At 40.1% G+C, this 21,749-nt stretch overlaps 1 protein-coding gene across 3 annotated transcripts in view; it reads right to left on the bottom strand.

The window, feature by feature from the left end:
- The window catches only part of LOC120738733 (LIM domain containing preferred translocation partner in lipoma), a 183,657-nt gene that overhangs the window by 117,686 nt on the left and 44,222 nt on the right, over window positions 1–21,749 (bottom strand). For all 3 annotated transcript variants that reach the window (XM_040040154.1, XM_040040156.1, XM_040040157.1), the window contains one exon: window positions 370–563. In XM_040040154.1, coding sequence (XP_039896088.1) covers window positions 370–559 — 190 coding nt within the window. In that variant the 5' untranslated portion in view covers window positions 560–563. The remainder of the gene's footprint in view (window positions 1–369; window positions 564–21,749) is intronic.

Below are 21,749 nucleotides of genomic sequence, written 5' to 3'. Positions count from 1 at the left end.
ATGAATTGTACTGTATGGAAATCAATATCAAGTACACATGGGAATATTCACTGAACAAGCAGTTCAGTTTAACACTTAGATTTCTGTCTCAGTAACTGTTAAATATAATGCTGAATAAAGAAATGCCCAAGACACTCAACAGTAAAATTTAAAATGTACTCTGTTGCACTTGTAACCACTGTAAGGGTAGGACGGGTTTACTGCTAACTGCAGAAGATGAAATATGGGCGAGTACTAAACATGGAGAGTGCAGAGTTTAACAACAAAAATATCATATTACTAATAAATGCTGCAAAGTGGGACATTTTAATTATTTTGTAAGATAATGATATTTTCTTAGTTGAAGCAATTTGAAGACTGTGTGCTTACCTGCCGGCTCGGAGAGTGTGGCCTCTCCCACCTGTTTGTAAGGGTTGAACTTGGGCTTGGGGGCGACCACAGGTGCAAACTTCTTAGGTGCCTGCTGCTGCGAGACGGAGATGCTCGCACTACCCAAAGATGGAGTGGTCTCCATCCTGGCAGTCACCTGTCCTGTCTGCTCACTCACTGGGTTCCACATGGTTCTAAGGAGGGGACACAGAGTTATTAAAAGTCAGGGGCTGCAAACTCAAGAGTGATGCAGAAATTAAAAGTGTGCTGCAGGGACAACAAATTTAACGGGTGGGGTGTAATGTTAACTGTGACAAAGCGCATGTTTCTCTGCATGCATACTCGATGAGGAAACAGAGACAATGGAGATTTTACTTCTCAAATTACAGCCTGCAATGGCAAGCGGGAGCATTAATATTGTTCGCATGACAAATAATGATGCTAAGTGTATGGATACCAGCTAAATTGGTAAAGCAGCAATAAATTACTACATTTACATGATTATTTCTTCACTTTTTGAACTCGTTTTGTAAAACTAATTGTAACACAGGAGCCCACAGACGTTGCGCCACTCTCTCCGAGTGATGTGGAAACAAGTAAGGTCCAAAGTAAGACATGCTAACCAGGTCAGTTCTGAAGCATTCTGATGTAGAAAACAACTGTGAAGGACTGTCAAGTAAACTAGTGATGTTAATAGAGCAAAGCCCAACCGTAGGTTTAAGGTCCACCAACATGTGGACCCTAATCGGATGAAGTAAACACGGCTGATATCAGCCACAGTCGGCAAACTAACATTGCGTGTGTTATAGATGAAGCAACGACCACACATTTCAGGAGCAACTAAAATATAATTTGATAACATCAATAACAGTTTAAAAATGCTCTTAAATATTTAAAACCCATGTATTGCGATCAGGAGTGTTCTACTTTTAGTTGGTTATTTTTTGAAAATTAGGCTACGTCAACACGTACTCGGGTATTTTTGAAAACGCAGGTTTTTCTATGCGTTTGCACCTTTCGTCCACACGTAAACGGCGTTTTCGGTCACTGAAAACGGAGATTTCTAAAAATGCCTGCCAGGGTGGATATTTTCGAAAACTCAGTTTTTGTATTTAGGTGTGGACGAGAAAAACGGAGAAAACGCAGAAAACGCAGCGTCAAAGGTGTGCACCTTTTTTGACGTCACACTGTGCGCCACGTTATTGTTTCGGTGAAATTAATTTCTACAATACTGTTAATTGTACTCTCTGCAGTGTTTAAATGCTTACGTATTACATACAACTCGGCTCTGCTTCTATGCCCCAGCTTTGTTTACTATTTCCCACCGAGGCTTCTAGACTTCTGATTGGCCAACATTTCTACAGGTTAGGAATATATCGCCACCTGTTGCTTTGGCATGTTCCTAGCAGCGTTTTCCTTCATTTCTGCGTTTACGTGTGGACGGGATTTTAGTCACCAGGGACATCCCTACTTATAACATGAAACAGAAACCCTGCCCTTAGACTGCCCTTTCACCTTTGGCTGACATTTGGCAACAGGATGGGTGCACTAACCATGTATGAACGTTAGCAATGAAAAAAGTGCTTGTATGAATGCGTGTGAATGGGCATGAGTAGAAAGCACCATATAAAAACAAAAAATCCATTTACCATTTGCTTTTGTCTCTGTCTCCAAACATCCATACCTAGCCCTGCAAGCACGACTAAAAATCTGAATATTTACCCCCAGCTGTACATGACAGCAGTACGAACTGTGCTTTTACTCACATTCTTTAAATTGCTCAAGTTCAATGTGAGTTTGACAGTTTCAGTGAGACCCGACCTGCTGCATTAAACACCTTCTATGTGTCACCGTTTCTGCTTTATAAAAGAGGTGACTGAGGCCACTGTATCCACATGCAGCACAAGTTACACTAATTATAAGCGTACACAGCTCACGTCTACTTTTTTCTCCCAGACGACGGAGTCTGCTTGAAAGCGTCTGGCAGAATTACGCTGTAAAACGAAAAACAAGGCAATAAACAGCGTGTTCTGACATGCAGCAAAGTGTCCGATTTAATAAAGCAACAACAAGCGTTAAAGTCGAAAGGAAATCACTTTGAACTCTGACTCTGAGCCTTCGCTTTCTTTACTTGCGCACTTGCTTGCGATGTCGGCACGAGATCAACAAATCAAAAGAGTGATATGAGAGACAAAGAGCGGTGAAAACAACAAAGTACTTTAAAAACAAAAAGACTTTGGAAGAGGAAAAAGTATTGAAAAATGCTGTAACCCTGATGTAACCATCAATGATTTTTTTAGCGTTGATGTAGCTGTCAAAAATGAGATCAGATGAGTGTTTGGGAATGACAGAACAATGATCCACAGTCGCGCACGCACACACAAAAAAAACAACACTTGACTACTTATTACTTAATTTCATGTTGCTTCTGTTGTCTTTGTTTTTGGGAGGGTGCATGAGAGTCGAACTTATCAAAATGTTCCAAAATGGCACCAAGTCTCACCTTTAACCGATGCTTTTGTTTAACGTGCATGTCGGTAACACAGTTCCAGTGAAGGGAAGACCACCACAGAGTGGAGGAACTTGCAGCAGCTGAGGACACAAACCTCCAGTATTTCACCATCGCATTCTGAAATCACTTGAAATATTTGAACTATTTATACGGCGCGCTTTTCCCCATCCTTCTTTTTGTTTGTGTTTGTTGTGCTGTGTTCTGATGTTTTTACTGTTTATTATCCTCACTCTGACTGATACAGGGTTTACATTCTTTCTCCGGAGCACAGCAGTAAAAGCCCACGCACAATCATCTTTTAATATCTGCTCAAATCCCTGCTCCTCCTGCCGTCTGAATGGTTCTTACTTTTGATTCCCCCCCCCTTCTCTCATGCTCTTAATGCTACAATTCAGACGCTCGCTGGTGTCTCACACCCACCTGTCCTTTCAATGCAAATGCTTTCATTTCCCAATGCTCAAATGGCTAACAAAATAAAAGATGAATTGAAAGGGAAAAGGAGGGAAAGAGAAGAAATGATCTTAGGATGTGTGAGTAAGACTCAATATGTGACATCCTGAAAGGAAAATTTCTGTGTCAGTGTGTGGTTGCATTCTTTGGCGATGGCAAATAATGCGCAGCGGGGCGTCGCTTTATGGATACTGGGCCCTAAAGTGCACATTAAACCCACTCACATCTGTTATTTTAAATAAAATTTCTGCAAAACAAGTGACTTCTGTGCCGTTCCGAGCGCACAACACAGAAGCCACTTCACTGATGACTTCAGCATATAATCATTCCTGTGATTCATAGATTACGCGTGCGATCAGCTAGGCTTATAAATTGCAGCGGCCTTCATTTTAAACAGAAAATCACGACTGCACTGAAATAATAATTCAGGACTGCCCTCGAATAAAAATCTCTGATTGTGTTCAAAAAATGTGACCTCTTTTTAAAAATAGTTTAATAACAGTGCTCTGGAGCGGCGTGCGATTTTAAGGTTTCAGGGCTGCAAAGCGAAGCCACTTCCTGGATGCTTTAGAGACTGTCTGGATGGGAGTGCGCCGTTTCATAGCAGCAGTCTTCCTCAGCAGGTCTTCTCGCAATCTTTTGTGCGCTACATATTAATTGACTATGATCAATATGGTTCAGTGACTTGTGATGCAGTTTACCCCGGAGGCACCCTGGCGGGGGTTTTTTAAGCTCAAAAAGGCTGCACGCGGGCGTGTCACACGTATGCGTACATTTTAGCATTTCATCTGTCAAATGATTTTTTTTTCCCCCTTCCTTTAAAACACGAACAAATAAACTATTTGAAAAACACACACTCGCTTCATATGGCTTAAAGTGCCATTATTTTATCCATTCAAGGTCTACTCTAGAGAGCAGTTTATTTCAGAAATGTACTTCAGCAGTCCAAAGCTTCTCCTTTGTGTAAATAACAGAAGACTGGCTTTTTCACAGATGAGGTTGAGGGTGGAAGCAAACAAGCCACATCTACTGCAGTGGCAGCTTACATTTAAACCTGTCTAATAAACACTCAGTGCTGAAAAAGGACCACGAAAAGTGGCAAGGAACTCCAGCAGAGCCCGTTATGTGAAGGCTTGAAATGGTGACATACAACGAGACACAAAATATACAAAAAATACAGAGAGATGAAAAAGTTTCCACATCTAACAACTGATCTGATTAGAATTAAAGTGCGTCAACTATGACATGCGTGCATAGTGATTATGATTTTCAGTGACAGGAAGTGTTTAGGCCAGTCTTTCCCAACGCCTCATCTCTACAGACGCAGTACAGAGTAAAAGTTATCAGCTATGAGCCACACAAGACTAAAGACGCTTAAACCAGAGGTCTGCCTAAACTGTTAGAAGACACGAATGTGGAAGATCAGTGTGTTAGATAGGGGTGCGGTTCCCTGCTGCTGACCCTGTGTTCACCACAGTGTGATCACAATCATGTTTTAACTGTGCTGCACCTCTTGTGTAGTGCTGTACAGCTTAATACTGTGTATGAGGAATTATTTGTGCCAAATGCAATTAGTAGTTGCCGTGATGTATTTTACTTATAATTTTACTGAAGCTTTATTAAGGTATGTGGATGACTTTATATTTATTATGAACTGATCTGTGACTTGGTGAACCAAAGGCAACTTGTCCACTCATATTGACAATAAAGTCATTCTCTTCTAACCCGTGTGGGCTGTAATAATCAAATTCAGTATCAAAAATATGGTTATTACATATGATCATCCTGAATACATCCAGAAGTATTCCCTGTAGTCCGGATTACACGATGTGACACTGGTAGAGTGATGAAATGATGGTTATTTTATTTATACCTGTGTCTGATTTCCCTCCTTTACGATGCCCCACCCTCTCTTGTTTCACTTGTTTCTTGTGATCAGTTTATTCTGCTCTGCACTTTGCTTTCAGGTCTTCTCTCCAGGAGCATTTTCCACTGATTTGTTTAGCTCCTCCTCCTTTAAGACCAACTCCACATAATTTAAGCCAGCTTTCTTACGATTGGCTGCCCCTCACAAATAAAGTTTAAATGACAGGTGGGTGGGGCTTCTAGTACGCTGTAAATCCCACTCAGTGGCATCATACGGGTCCAAGAAGAGAAAGGAAATGCAGGGAAAACTCAATATAAGAAAATGTGTGATACTCTGGTTATGTTTAATATGAGCACCAACCGTTGGAACAGCAGATATGTCACAAAAAATAATGTCAAACTATCGCTTTTTTTGTCATGATGGGCATATTTTTCAATAAATGGTCACGGACAGTTCAGCAGAACCACAGGGTGGCTATTTTTATTTTTGTTCAAACCTAGGATGTGTAACTTAACCACAGGCCATTTTGCTAGACATTCAACCTTCTTCCCACCTTTTATTTTTAAGTTATGGCCGTCACCCTGATGATGCACTTTGTGCAATTCCCTCTTCGCCCTCAAGAAGTGCTCGTGCAACTCTTTCACACCTGTAACTGCACTTTGTTTTGTACGATCAGGGGAATTCCCCTTTCAGCTTGAGAAAGTGAGGGGGTTTATTTTGGACAGACCATCAGTCGATAACAGGTAGATGAACATATTCACGCCATTGCAGTTTCCATCGCACCCACAGTCTACACCACAGTCTTAGGACTGTGGGAGGAAATAAAAGCAACTAGAGGAAAACCACACAATTACAATTTCTGCAGTACAGGACATACGTATATGAAGGTTTGCTGTAAACATCTTCTGACTAAACACGTGGACCAATTGCAATTCCTACTTCAGGCCTTTCTCTACCATAACGAAGATAATTTGTTATAGTAGGCCCTTCTGTACTTCCTTTTCTGTGTTCTGGAATAAGAATGTACACACAAAGTGGAAGAAAACATGTATAAATGAACACACAAAGACAACCAAAACAGTGAGGAATCGCACTGAAGGTGCACTCGCAGTCACAAAAAACACTATTGGAGCTCATGGAAGGAAAATCAATTCTGATAGCCGGGGCAGTTACAGGATGACTCACAAAGTGGTGACACCGTGTTTAACAGTTTGTTTTATGGGGGCACGGCAGCCGGGCTGTCTTCTCACAGCTGTTCCGCTGCACTTTTACAGCTGTCATTGAGGAACTGCTGCAGGTGCTTCTGCTGCATTAATCTTTCATATCCACCAAGGAAACTATCAAACAAAACCATCCAAAGAGGACCACTGAGAGAGCTGAATTCTAACATAATATGGCAAGGTTCAGAGATTTTTGGGGGAGGAAAAAGGATGACATGCTTTCTAGCAAAAACTCTTTTGAGGCTGCGAGCTGAATCACATGTCGAAAACCTATCGGAAAAAAAAAAGATAAGAAAACACACACACACTGTTCACAAGCTTCTGTTTTTTAAAATGCTCTAGCAGCTTCTACATCGCAGTTTTCGACAGCTAAAAAAAACTGAGGAGAGTGAAGCAAAGCATCATGGCCCAGGAAACCAAAACAAGAAGCTGGAAGACCCTAAAAAAGATGATCATAAATCAGCTGTGGTGGGTGGGATTACTGTAATTTAATCCTTTTTAGATAAATACTGAACCTGGCAGATTTGAGTGCATTGGTATTTGATAATGCAGTCGCGACTGTGGAAGAAAATGGATGGATGGACAAAAACTCAAAAACTTCACTGTTACCTTGTTACTTTTTTTTTTACTACTGCTCAATATCGACTGATTGTACTTGGAAGGCATCAGGTATCAGCGCATACCAGTCTGAAGTCATTTTGATGAAATCTACACCCGGAGCCATGAGAGTAAAGTCTGCAATAGGCACGACCACAAAATGTATATAATGGATAGATGTGCCCACTTTCACTTCAAACATTGGTTATCAAAGTCTTGTTATGTGGGTTTGAGCTGAGTCTTTGAAATAAGATGTGATGAGATCTGACTGAGAAAGTGATGGGACACTATAACTCATGCATTTATCAAAGGTGACTTGTTAATAACAAGCTACGCCATGCTTTATGTTTTTGATGCTAATGGGACCAAACTATTATTAAGAAATGGACATTATTTTCTTAAAATAGGACATGACACTGGAGATTTTAAAACAAAAACTTAACAGGAAAGTGTTTACGGAGGTCACATCAAGGAAACCAAGAGCTGTTTTTTCCCCCCTCATAGACTTCTATAGGGAGCCGGCCTGAGGCATAAGCAGACTTAGCAGCTGCTTAAGGCCCCACACTAAACAGGGGACCCCAGGAGCATGCAAAATGTCACACAAGACAAGTTGTTTGTATATTTTTGTGCACACAGAAAGATGTTAGTTAAACAGAAACCTCAAAGTCTATGCAATGAGGTGACGTATGAAACCAAAGGCAGCAGTGCAGTAAAGCCACGATAATGGCTTTGCAACATATATAATGTTACAAATGGACATAATAACCATCCATCCATCCATCTTCTTCCGCTTATCGCAGGGGCCGGCCCCCGAGATACTTATACTCTTCCACTTGGGGCAAGAACTCGTCTCTGACCCGGAGTGGGCACTCCACCCTTTTCCAGCTGAGGACCATGGCCTCAGATTTGTAGGTGCTGATTCTCATTCCCACCACTTCACACTCGGCTGCGAACTGGTCCATGGCGAGCTGGAGGCAATCACCGATGAAGCCAACAGAACCACAGCATCCGCGAAAATAAGTGAATATAAGTGAAAGCCTTCCACCACTTGGCTGCACCTAGAAATTCTGTCCATAAAAATTAGGAACAGAATTGGTGACAAAGGGGAGCCCTGGTGGAGCCCACCACCCACCAGGAACGAGTCCGACTCCAGCAACGGTTGTATAAGGACTGAATGGCCGTTAGCAATGGGCGCCATACTCCCAGAGGACCCCCCACAGGACCACCCGAGGGACACAGTCAAATGCCTTCGACATACTAACCCCAAATCAATTTCTGCTTAAGAACTCATAAAACCTTGGGCTGGTTCTGCCTCTATACATTCACAATTCTTTTTAAAGTCAGAGGAGTCGCCCCCTGCAGGCCATTAGAAAGAATGAAGATTTAACCGGTTGGACATTGGCTTCGGTATTCAGATCTGGAACCGAAGTCAGTCTATAGGAAGGACACAAAAGACCACTTACTAAGCGCTTAAACACCTGACCTTGCACATGACAGATGCATTGCATGCATGGCATCTGTAAAGATGGCTTTTAATTAAAATCAAAATTGGTGCAGGGTTTAAATTTAACCCCTTTTACCCCAAATAGTTACAGAATGTTTTCACAACCACTGAGGTTTTGTGCATTTTGATGTTTGACACTCTTAAACATAAAACTGTTCATTTTCTGATTTTTTGCATTAATCTACAACAAACTGCTTCTCAACAACAAATACTGAAATAATGTATTTGCATGAGCATCCAGATGAGGATATCTTTATAAGAAAAGGTGAACTAAGATTTAAAGGGCAATTACGCTGGTTTCCACCTCGGTCTTTGTCCCATGAGTAGAGTTCAGTTCAAGCTACACAAATCTGGTTCACTGGGCACCAATCAAAACATTACTTCAAAAAGACACTACAGAGATGAAGAAGGAGATCCACTTTGCCTGGAAGATTTTTCAAACTAAATAAAGAGGTGGTTGGTGACTGGGATTAGCACTCACGGTTCGTGACGCAGTGTGCAGAGGATCAGCCATGCGAATGAAAATGCTTTAAAAATTAAAGGTTCCCATCTGCAGGAGGTTGTTGCTGAGTCTTTCCAGCACTGGACCTGCTCTGCTTTAGAGGGCTGGTTGAATAACTGAACAGGTTAACGCGACATTACACAAACAAGCACTCGCGCGATACGTTCCACTGTTTGGAAACAGGGGAAAGCAAAGAGGTCATTACGGAACCGGAAATGTTTTGTGCACAAGGGTAAATATTTGAAGGTGCCAGAAGTCTGACACCATGCCATGCTGGCATATTAATAAAAGCAAAAGGCTGTTTTAGACCTCTTTCTAGTGTTAAAAATTTAATAGTAGAGGAGCAATAGCAGCGTCAGGGCATCAGAGGGCTGGGTAAGTCAAACATCATGTTCTGAAACACAGACACGGCAAACAGTTCAGCTCCACGACAAGATCATCTTTCATTACCGCTGTAGGCAATTTAGTCATTTCTCCATTCGTTTTAGACCAAACGTGCTCTATTTACATCAGCATAATTGATTAGCAGTCAATAAAAATACAGGAAATTAATCAAATATTTCTTCTTATAGAATACTGTGCTGCAGGAATGAGTCTTAAACTATGAAATGATAAGTTCAATAGATTTTTTGAATGTATTTGACATACTCTATTTGGCTAGAATTCTGACATTGCAATCACCAAACAGGGAATTACTTTTAGTTTGTTGCATGGCTCAAAGTAGATGTTTACTAAAAAAGTGGTTAGAAAAGTGTTGAAGCTGACAGGGAACATTCACACAGGAGGTTAGCGATGGAGACACTGAACTCTTACAACTGTGGTGTAATTCATTTACAGCCTAACGTTAGCATTTCATGTCTTTGTGATTGCAGTTATGCTTAAAAAGCAATCATGAAAGTTTTTGTAACAATTACCTTGATGAAATAAAGAGTTGAGTAACACTCTTTTAGTCCCCACAGGGACTATTTTATGAAATACCACAAAAGATAACAAAACTCTTGTTGGCTTTTTGTCATGGAGTCATGGCGATGCAAACACCTGGGCTGGGCTGCATCACTTAAACCTCCTCCTGAAATAACTTTAATAACTTTACAATATCACAGCCAAGTGCTACTTGATCGATAAGCAATATCAGAGATTAGAATACTACTGCTCACCCTTAATTAAGTTGTTGTGAAATGACAAAATACTTGCATCATCATGCTACTCCCTAGCACGACCGCATCTCCTATCTCATCACCAGATCATGCATATACCTTATATATTTAGCAGTTTTTTTAAATATATACATAGTCACATTTTTAGATTTACTGTATAAATAACTGCATGCTTGTTCTTTTTACACCTGCAGATGTACCCGCTCTGAAGTTTTGTTATACATAGTATAACGACAATAAAAGTAGTAATCTAACACAGGGACTCTGTTGCAATCTGTGTTGCATGGTGTATTTTGCTGCAATTTCCTATAATTTCTTCCGGGCAATATCACACTATGACCTACAAATAATCCAGCTGACAAGTCTGGGTCTTTACTGTGTGTAAATGTAATACTCAAAGTAAGGATGTACTTTTCTAGACAAGACAAGCAATTCTCTGCACTTAAATGTCAGGCATCACTTTATTTTACTTATGCTTGTGAAGCATGTATGGCGTGGATTAGGTCGAGTAGAACATCTCTGTTAATTCCCAGCACAGTGAGAGGTCTTGGTAAGGCCCCTAAGAGATAAAAGAACAGGCCAGTACTTTAATCTGATGATGGTGTCAAACATTTTCTTTTTTATTAGGTATTTTTGTTTAAATGTATCAAGGTTATGTACATTACATCTTTAAAAAAGGCAAGAAGTCAATACCAATCTGCGTATTGTCCAGTTTTTTCCTTAAAATCTTTCAGCTCCGTCCTAACAATGGATACCCCAACATGTTTGTGCCTTACAAGTTCACTAGTCTGCTCTGGACTTGATTCCCTGCAGCTGTCAGTACTGTCCAAACAGTGTAACAAGGCACAATGTAGAGAACAATACTTCCAAGCTCCAACGCAGATCAAAGGGGAAAACAACGAATCTAAGCAACGCCTGACCTAAAATACGTATTTGAAATATTGGCTTTGCAAATGTTTTATGAGGTGAAAATCAATTCAACAACTCTGATGCGGATCAAGGAAACAATGTGTGTGTGTGTGCCTTCCAACCAAGGTTTCAGACTAAAACAATTTTTGTTTCTTTTCTAGTCACGAAGGTGTTTCAAATTTCTCATTTTGTCCAAAAAAAGCCAAAAAGTCTCAAGAGATTTTATGATGATCTAAAAACAAACAAAATAAATGGGCAGTTGAGTAAATGAGGGTTTAAAGTGAGACTATAAATGGGTTATTCAGCTGGTAATTGCTTATATTTTATTATTTTATTAGATTTAAATGGAATTATTTACTCTAAATAAATGGCATTTTTCCTTTTATTTCCTCTAGTCTTATATTTACAGCATAGTGCTGTGTTTTAAAAACACTTTTTGTCACTTAAAATATTTGATGTCAAGGCCACATGTCTTGTGGTAGAAGTCCAGATTTGCCCCACAGCCCTCTGGGGTCTGGTCAAGAAAAGTTTACAAGAGAAGCCATCACACTAAAACTAAAGTTGTATCCTCAGAGTCACAAAAAGGCCTAAATTAACTGTAAGGTAAGAAAAGGTCTTCAGAGGTCTTGATACATTACTGTGAAGTAACTTCACGTCTAATACAAGCTGCAATCTGTCTTGTTTCAACACCTGCTGTAAGTCAGTCATTGCACCAGTGCTTGACACAAACCGGCCATGACAAAGGGGACTGAGGAGGCTAGCAGGCAAAATCACCTTTTTGTTGTGTCAAAGCAAGTATGCTCAGAGCTCGGGGAAGAAGAGGGTCCCGATCACAACTCATCCAGTCTGCACTCGGACGCAGATCTGACGAGAGCTGGCAGACTCAAGTTTGACAAAAGCGAGCAGGCAGCAAGTTTTCCCCAGAGATGCAAGAGCAAACTTGTTGGGCGGGTTGCTGCAACGGGTATTAACGGTTCCTTGTCTGCTTCTACACTAGGCGCGCTCTCTTTGTTTGACATCTACCAACAAGACCCTTCTGCACAAGGCAGTTTGACGTGTCTGTGGATTTTAGATTATTTTATAATTTTATCACTTGATGGAACTTACAACACATGTCTGGTACACACTCAGTTTTTAAAGAAAAGTATCGCTCCATTTGAACACGGCCAAGAAATTTCAGACCTGTTTATACAAGCGATATCAGAGTGTCAGTGTAAAGCCTCTCATAATTAGGCTAATTACACAGAGGGATAATATGAAGGTTAATCAAATGATAAACATGGCAAATACCGATTTGTTTTCCCCATTAGCTATTGTGAAGAGCCCAACCAGCTGATAACCATTACAAATGAGATTTGGAGCTGTGACTACTACAAAGACAAGCAACCCCATCCCCCATCAAACACCCTGCACAACCACCCTGAGCAACGAAGAAAAAAGGTGCTGATGGGGGGGGGGCTGAGAAATGAAAAGGTCGCGTTGCTGTTTTCAGTTAATCATTTTTAAATCATTTGAAATGTATTCAAGCAGGATGGATCTGACTTCAGACCCTTACAGCAGCAGCCTGGTTACAGTACAGAGTGTGTTTGTAGATTATGATCCTCAGATTTTTCTCTCAGCCAAAGAAAGAATTTTTTTTTTTTTTTTTTTTTTTTTTTTAATGTAAACCTACAATCTGAGCAACAGCTTTCCTGTATTTTTTTTTTTTTTTAAACTCACATTTGTTTGTGGTGATCGTGTCTGCATAAATAAACAAAGCCCAGAGGTCAAGATGTCAACAAACCACAAGCAATGCAAATAACAAAACGCCATAAAAACCATAAAGACACGTGCAAATCACAAACGCTTTATTTCTGAGAATAAGCCAAAAGATGCATAAATAGATGCAAAATCCTTAAAAGCAAATGCAAAAAACACCACTCAAGCGATAGAAAATAAGCACTGCACTCAAAGCACACCACTGTCACTTACAGATAAATCAAAGTTTCGGTTGTTAAGCTAGCTGCGCTAACATCAACAGTGATCTTTACCTCAGACATTTCCAGTGTGAAAACCTGCACTTCCTCTCAAGTGCACTCAAGGCTTTTTTGGCTATAGAAAACAAGGCAATCACCAGAGACTCCCTTAAAAAAATTCCAATTTTACATTTTAGTCTCTTAAATTTAAGTATGTGGCCGATAAGTGTCCTGACAAATAGAGCTGTAGCTGATCATCATCTGACAAGCCTCACCTCCACTGACTAGAATCCCCAAACTAGCCGTTTAGACTGTGTCTGAGCTAATGATACCTTGTGGAGCATTTTTAAAACAATTATCTGAAAAATAATTTGGCTTCTAATAAGTCTGTCAAGCCAAATTATTTGTCATATTCGTTTATGAGTGAATTTCTAGGTTTATTGTTACTTTTTACTAATTAGCTGGTGCAAGTCTTGTGTGATGCACCTGCACAGTTTGTGACTACAGCTTGTTAACCATGTTTGCTAGCCCAAATTGATCATTTGACACTCCACCCTCTCATGCAAATGTAGTAGCTTCTGACTCCAAAAACATAAAACGATGTTGGTTATCAAATGGTAAGGTTTCAACAGTGGTTATATCAATTGTTATACACAGTCTATGCATGCGAGTGGGTGCATCTCAAGAAAATGACGGGAAAATGTCAAAAGAGAGAGACAAAGCTGTGAGCAAGAATCACAAAAAGGCCACAAAGACATGCAAAAGAATGAGAGATAAAATACAGCAAAACCCCAACAAAGACAAGAAATGTGACCAATACGTGAGCTAGATCAATTGCAAAGAAACAAAATGGGCACAAAACAACCTCAAAAACACAAAAATAACATCAAAGACATGTCAAATGATACCCAAAAAAAAAGACACAAAACAACCACAAAAGTTTCGTAATGACGCTCCATAACCTTGTTACTGGCTGTGTTCACACTATAGGATCCTTCAAGTACCTTGAGCTTCCAGGGCCAAATTCTTTATCCACTTGCCACTGAGGGGTTTTCTTTTTTTCATAACTGACCTTAAACAGTGATTTTTAACAGCGTTTCTCTTTACAAGGATTCATAGAACATTGGTTTTTCAATGTCTCTGCACTCTCTCTGGTGTCACCATATCTTTGAAATTTTTATCTGTGCTAAAAACCACAAAAAAACAAAACCCAAAATGTACTATTCATACACAAACAAGAGGCAGAGAAAGAGTTAAAAGGGTCAAAACACTTACTGAGAAAATGTAATGTTTGAATACGCTCTCTAAACTTCTTTTATACTCAGGAGTGGCATCATTCAATTGCTGAGTTTCAGAATTACAGTATAAAAGAAAAATTATACTTCTGCATGATGTGGGCATATAAATAACCACTGATTCCACTGATCGACTGCTTGCTAAAGTAACAACTTCCTAACATGATCTGCATGACTTTTTCTGAACAGCTGTTGAGTAGTTTACTTGAGTTGTTGGCCTTTGCTCCCTAATGACAGCAGCACAACTTTTCTGTAAATATGTGAATCTGAGTTTAATGCTGACTGACAGCTTGTATTGGCTTGGGATATATCAAATAGAATTGGATGGCTTGCATGACTGGTGTATGTGCTCCTTGATACTGCAAGTGGTAAGATGCGACGTCTCAGGAGTTTATCTTATCTCAGTCTCAGGAGGTTGCTGACTGACAGCTGTAAATATATCACAACACAACCTTAACCATCTCTCGCATACCTCTGCGGAAGATGGCAGACTTAAAAAATAATATTTGCATCAACAATAAACAAAGAAGATATATTTTATACTTTCACAAATCAATGGAAAACAACAGAAGCTGATCTACCAGATGATCTTGAGAAACTGTACGTGTGGACGAATACCACAGCTCTAATAGCTTTAATGCTTTTTCACACAGGTGTAGCAGCGTTATCGGAGGCTTGATCAGACTTAATCAGTGAGAGAAAATCGAGTTAAAGAGTTCACCTGAATAGCAGCAGCACTGTGGATTGTCTGAGGCACTCACAGTTACTCAGTGGAGCAAAGTGACATGAAGTCGCATTTGCAAAATTCACCGATGGGGTGGAAAGGTCTGCGGCTGAACTTGGAACAATGCAATCATTTATAAGTGAAGATGCCACTAGTTCATTTCACTGGTCACCGATATTGCACCAACAAGCAGCGCAAATTAGCATATCGAAATTGAGCAGACCTGATGAGGGAGCAAGTCATCTATTCGCTAAATATTTGAACTTTTAAAAAACTCTTAACCAAAGGACGAGGCCGGTTCAGACATTAAAAAAAATTCAATGCAGGACTATTTATCAACCAGGTCTTAGTTTAGTTTTGTTTGTTTTTTATCCTGGAATAAAAAGTTACCTATAAAAAGAGAAACTTCACACACAAATTGCAAATTAGCACAAATTAGCACAAATTAGCGTGAAATGTCTTTCTCATATTTTCATTTTTTCCAATTAATTTGACTTCAGAACCGTTATTCCAACAAACCCATCCTTAAAAAGAGGAAGAAAGGTTTTAGAATGACAGAAAGGAAAGTATGGCGACTGCATACAGCGGACTGTCACATAGGACACAGGCCTCCTGTGAGAAACCTACCTTCATTTTTTTAATATGCATGTTTTTACTCATGGTTATTGTGAGGTTTAAGAAAATCAAAAGAGTTGACAGACTGAGAAAAAGGTCATGCTTTCACAACAATACGCACATGTTAGAATGCATTTCAAAATGCCCTGGAGGCAAAAGCTCCACAAGTCATAAAGTTATGACCTTTATGGTTTCCCGCCGGCAACAATTATTTTCTGTCCACATCTAAGAATCCTTGAAAATCAATTTCTCAATGAATTTCTCACTATAAGTAATGAAGTCCAACATGGAAACAGGTGAGCTTTGAGGATGGCTTCCCCAAAGTTACACATTCTTAACTCCTTATGCGGTCATGAATAAGAAGAAGTTCTCAGCGACTTTCAAAAAATTACACTCTCAGCAAGGACATCATTAGCTTTAGCCTTTTTATCTGTCTTTAAAAAAAAATGCAGTGCTATAGTAAATACCTTTCAGCAGGAAGCACTGGAACTCTCCCAAAGCTTTTGACTCTTTAAATCTTAAATGGCTCCTATCTGATCTAAACATAAAACAACTGAATCTTCAGTCTACTTAAACTGATATCTTCGTGGTGAACCCTTAAATTAGCATGAAATACATCCTTTTGAAGTGCGCAGCTTCTTTGCCTAGCAAAAAAAACAGCGCCCGTCACGAGCGATCCAAACGGCCTTTCTCAGCAGCCGAAGGGGGAACACTGGTCCTTGCCTGAATAAATGCTCCAGCTCTGTTGTGTATATGATGGCTTAAAATCAAATCAAGCTGTTAATCCAGAAACTACAGAGGTGACAGTGAAGGACCGTTATTCAACGCTGGCCTGTAGCCACACATGTCACTCTCGGATAGGTAGCTAATAAGTGCCTTTGGTTTTGGGGCAGACTGGGGCAAAGTCAACAAAGTAGAGCTTATCTGGGAGGTAAAAACAGTGAGCGAGGAGCTGCGGACTTGCCTCGAAAAGATAAAACATCACATCAAGCCATCATTAATTGGCCTCATTTGACAGTCACTATCCCAGGGCTTCTTATCACAGCAGAGGAAATGCTTATCATACAACAGGGGCACTTTTTTAATGCCGTCTCTACCTGCAAAGGCTGAAGGAGGTGGGGGAAAATGAGCGCGGTACTAAAGTCATCCTTGATGTGTTAATTGCTGCTTTTCATTTTGGAAATGAGCACTCGATGTTAAGAAGTGACTGAGCAGGATCTGCTGGTCGGCTGATACCAGAGGAGTACAACAGCTGACTTCTCTGTTTTAAATATTTGTGCACTGAGGTGGAAGCGGTTTTCTATTCAATTCAATTTTATTTTATTTACACAGCGCCAAATCACAACAACAGTCGCCTCAAGGCGCTTTATATTGTACAGTAGATCCTACAATAATAGATACAGAGAAAAACCCAACAATCATATGACCCCCTATGAGCAAGCACTTTGGTGACAGTGGGAAGGAAAAACTCCCTTTTAACAGGAAGAAACCTCCGGCAGAACCAGGCTCAGGGAGGGGTGGAGCCATATGCTGCGACCGGTTGGGGTGACAGAAGGAAGACAGGATAAAGACATGCTGTGGAAGAAAGACAGAGATCAATAGCAGGTACGATTCAATGCAGAGAGGTCTATTAACACATAGTGAGTGAGAAAGGTGACAGGAAAGGAAAAACTCAATGCATCATGGGAATCCACCAGCGGCCTACATCTATTGCAGCATAACTAAGGGAGGATTCAGGGTCACCTGGTCCAGCCCTAACTATATGCTTTAGCAAAAAGGAAAGTTTTAAGCCTAATCTTAAAAGTAGAGATAGTCTGCCTCCTGTATCCAATTCTAAATATATGCTAAAGTTATATGATGAGGAGGAGGGGGTGTGGTCAAAGGCCAGAGGAGTGCAGTGCACATAAAGCTGGGTGTTTCAAGGAGAGTCCACAGCAGGAGGCTAGGTGATAATTAAGTTGACAGGCTTCCTCAAAGAGAATTTAAAAAAGCACAAAGACTATCTCAAAACTTTCAGAAATCTAATTTATGAAGACAGACTGGAATCATCGTCTCATGAGAAAAGCATGAGTTGCAGGAGGACACATTTTAAGGTTGGACAGACGTAATTATGATCCAGAACTCGCAAACACTCAATTGTCTGGCTGTGTGACTGGAACCGGTTGGTTGGGGAAGAGTCAAGTGATAAAATAAAATATGATAAAAGGGAGGCAAGCTTGCAATTTGGGGGCTCGAACTGTCAGCGTTGTGAGTCTTCATAATTGCATGTGTGTGGTGTTGGAGCTGTAAATCACTTCTGAATGCAGAGTTATTTAAAACCTGTGGAGATCTGGGATGGATACAGTTTTCTCACTGTATTGATCATGAGGCTTAAAGTCCTCTTTTTTCTGACAGCACAATGAAATTTTAAAAGAAGAGAATTTTTTCAGCTTTGTAATACTGTGTTTATTTAATTAAGATCTGCTGGTGCAGAGTTGGCCCAAGTTGTTCATACTCCAAATTTAAGACTAACCTTTGCTTGACAGCACATGAATTTCTGCAGTCATTTCCACCCTGTTGGTTATTAAAGTATTGCTGTGAGTTTGCAGAACTTGCTGGGTCAGCTTTGTTCATCCCACAGTTTGATGTCCAAACAAATACATGCAAGTGCAAACCCTCTCTGTGAGGCGGGACCTTCTTCACGGTCAAATTCTAAGGATTTTAAAAAACCTTCTGACCTAAAGCTGTTTGATAAATGTGATTTTTTTCAAGCTGTAACATAAAAAATGTTTCGTCACAAGTGTTAAAATTTTACTTTGACAGATAGAATCACAGCTAGGAGATGGACCTGGCATCCAAATATAGGTGAAAAGAAGACCTTTAAGCTCCTTTAACCTGTCCCCAGCTTGTTTCTGTTACTCTACATCGCAGCCACTAAACTGCAGCAGTTTATTATCATACAACACTTCAACCCACCCTTTCGTATTGTGAGGGCCTGTACCTCAAAGATTAAAACTGGAGGAAATACTCATGCTATGACGTTAACAGCTCAGTAAACCAATAAAATTTGAGCTTAGATTTTTATATAATAGTTTAGGGTAAATGATAGTATTTCACGTTGAATTAATTTTTCCCCAGAATTAGATCCAAGTGTGCAGGTAGTGCTTGTAATGAAAGTTTACATGTAATGAAATGTGCTATATATTAATAAAAATTGTCATAGCATTCCTGATCATGCGAGCAGCACTGATGGGATTGGATCGGAGTATGCCTAATGTTTAGTTGATCTGGTTGATCTGTTACTCCAACTGGACTTGCTGCACTCTATTTCAGTCTCACCTGTACCTGAGGCAGCTCACCACATCACCACTGTCGCCTGCTTGGTTTTCCACCACAGACCACAAAAAAAAAAAAAAAAAAAAAAAAAAAAAAAATGTAAATGACATCTTCTCACCTACGTGTTCTGCACAACCGCCATCGTCCCCTTTACGAAACAGTATCTTTTTGACTGCCTGCATATGACGCATTTTGGGGACATCTGTGAATTATCTTTACAAACAGTAACCTGGGTTACATTCTCCCCAAGCAGGCACTGCACCAGTACTGAAACACCAACAACAACCATGACTGAAACCAAACTAGTAAATGGAAAGACAATGGCAAGACGTGACAAGTGAAACATGTCAGAGAAGCTGTAATTAGATTAGAATGGTTTTGGATTCCTCACAGCACCTGCTGTTGTTGTTGTTACACCTTTCCTCTCTTACTCAGTCCTTCAGCAAATGAAACATCTTCAAAAAGAAAAAAAATCTTCCGCTGCTGTTCTTCGCTAAGCTGTTATCAACAGAAAAACCAAGTCAAACTTCTTCCAAACACAGTATTGGAGCAGCGGTGTTTCCTATCGTGGACTCTTGGTGGACGGTTTATCATTCTGAGACAGTAAACGGGCTCGTTTCCCATTTCCGTCTGAGCTTTCTGAACCTTTTCATATCACACGTATTGAGCTGTTATTTTAATGTTGAACACAGCTTATCCTCTCCTTCTACAATGAGCGCTGCACATCTATCCCCTTATTCAAACTTGTATTGGGTTTTGGCTTGGGGACTTAATCCTTTCCCCGGCTCACTCACTGGCAAAGCCACGCGAAATCAACTCATCAATAACACGTTGTTTACTGAATGCAGATGACTTTGCTCAGGAATCCCCTTAGCACAGCACACAGGCATGAGTGTAAATCATCTGAGCATGTTTAAATACTTGAGCTGCCATTTAAGCAATTGCAGCAGACACAGATTTCACATTGCAATTGTTTCCAAATCACTTGGGCTTGGCCCCGATGAAAGATGCCAACAAAGAGCCAGGGTGCTTTGCCCCTTTGTCTCAACTTTCAGGTATTACTTCAGCTGCACACACAGAAAACAGCATCTCATATATTCTCCTTCACACTCTATATTCTGCAGTGCTGGACTGCAGGACCACAGATACATAACAATGAGGAGCTTTAGGCCCATAACTTCATCATGTCACACTAAGCCAGAGTTTCCTCATCTTCTTTTTAAGGCGCACAATACCAGCATCTAAGCGCACTGCAAGTTTCTAAGCCACGGTGGGAGTGCAACAAAGAGCTTGTGAATTACTACAGACGGATAGTTAGCTGTGTCCAAAACGGTGACATTCTTTAATGTACGTCACTATACTGACAGTAGCTAAGGCCTTTGCAGGTTGTCGACCTAAAAGCGGGTCAGAAGTTGCTGTACTGATCAGCTGACACACCCTTCTATACATTTTTTTTTTAAAGGTCACATGACCCGTACATAACATTAACCACAGCTATCAGTTTAAAAATGAATTGTCGCTTCAGTTACATTTGGCATCAGCTATGGTAACTAGCATCTCCAGCTGCAGCTCATGTTTGCTCGAGTATTCACAGACACAGCATGCTACAGAAAAAAAAGGGAAAAACAATCATCAATTGCCATTTAGTCCAAAAACAACAAAGAGAGAGCTTTCAAAATTTCAACGCTTGGGACAGCAGTAGGGCGGTAAAAACACAGAACTTCTGCAGGGGTTGGTGATGGTGTGAGGTGAATTAAACAACAGGCTTCCCCGTGATAGAACGTGGTTTTTGGATGCAGTTCATGTTCAGTCAGTGTTTTTTTTTTAATTTCCCTTTTTGCATCACTTTTACTCCCCGTTTATGTTTAGAAAACAAACTGCTTACTTATGTTATGGAAATTAAGGTTATTTAGGTTCAAATAATCCTAGAAACAAACATCTCCAAAGCAGCAACCTCAAGGACTGACAAATGAATGCGGTGCTTCCAAAAACTGCAGTTCCTCTACTGTCCACTTGGAGCAGTGTCCGGTGTGCTGACACAGGCTAGGCTTCACCTCAGCTAACTGAAGTCCCAACCGGGACCTCTGGACTGTATTTGGGCAACTGGAGCATTTTGGACAATTGTAATGTGATTATCTGGCCCTGCAACTAATGAATAGTGGCTACATCCATGTTTTACATCAACGGTTAACATGACTTACTTAACACCATTTACCTAAAAACCTCTTAAAAAATAAATATATAAAAATACAAAATTCTTTTAAAAGTACATTCAGTGAAGAGGGTGCCGAGTAACACCACAAATAAAAGACATTTAACATTACTGTTTGTATCTCCACTTAGTTATAGTGGTAGTTATAAAAAGAGATTTTTTTTAAACAGGTTCAATAGTATCAGAGTTTGATTGTGTGAGGTTATTATTCACTCACTCTCTCTAAATTTACAGCTTTTACTTGAGAAAAGAAAAAATGTGAAGTTTTGATTGATTTGTTCAGATTTCACTCTGGCCTGATGATGAGTAAAAAAGACTGAACATTTCTAAAGTGACTCTTAGCCCTAAGAAAATTAGACTGGTAGCTTAGGCCTTATAATGGGGTTCTTACTGACTGAATTTGAGGATTTTCTTTCACATGTAAAAATAAGAAAAATCCCTTGTTGGTGGAAGTTGCTGGCAGGATGGAGCCTAAAGGGAAATCGCCATGTTTTTGGAAAAACTAAAAAAATCCTAAATTTTGCTTTTATTAAGCCCAATGTCCCT

Source organism: Simochromis diagramma, unplaced genomic scaffold, assembly GCF_900408965.1.
Source record: "Simochromis diagramma unplaced genomic scaffold, fSimDia1.1 OVJJ01000026.1, whole genome shotgun sequence".
Lineage (NCBI taxonomy): Eukaryota > Metazoa > Chordata > Actinopteri > Cichliformes > Cichlidae > Simochromis > Simochromis diagramma.
Note: the sequence above shows the minus strand (reverse complement) of the source record. Positions and strands in the feature narration are given on the sequence as shown.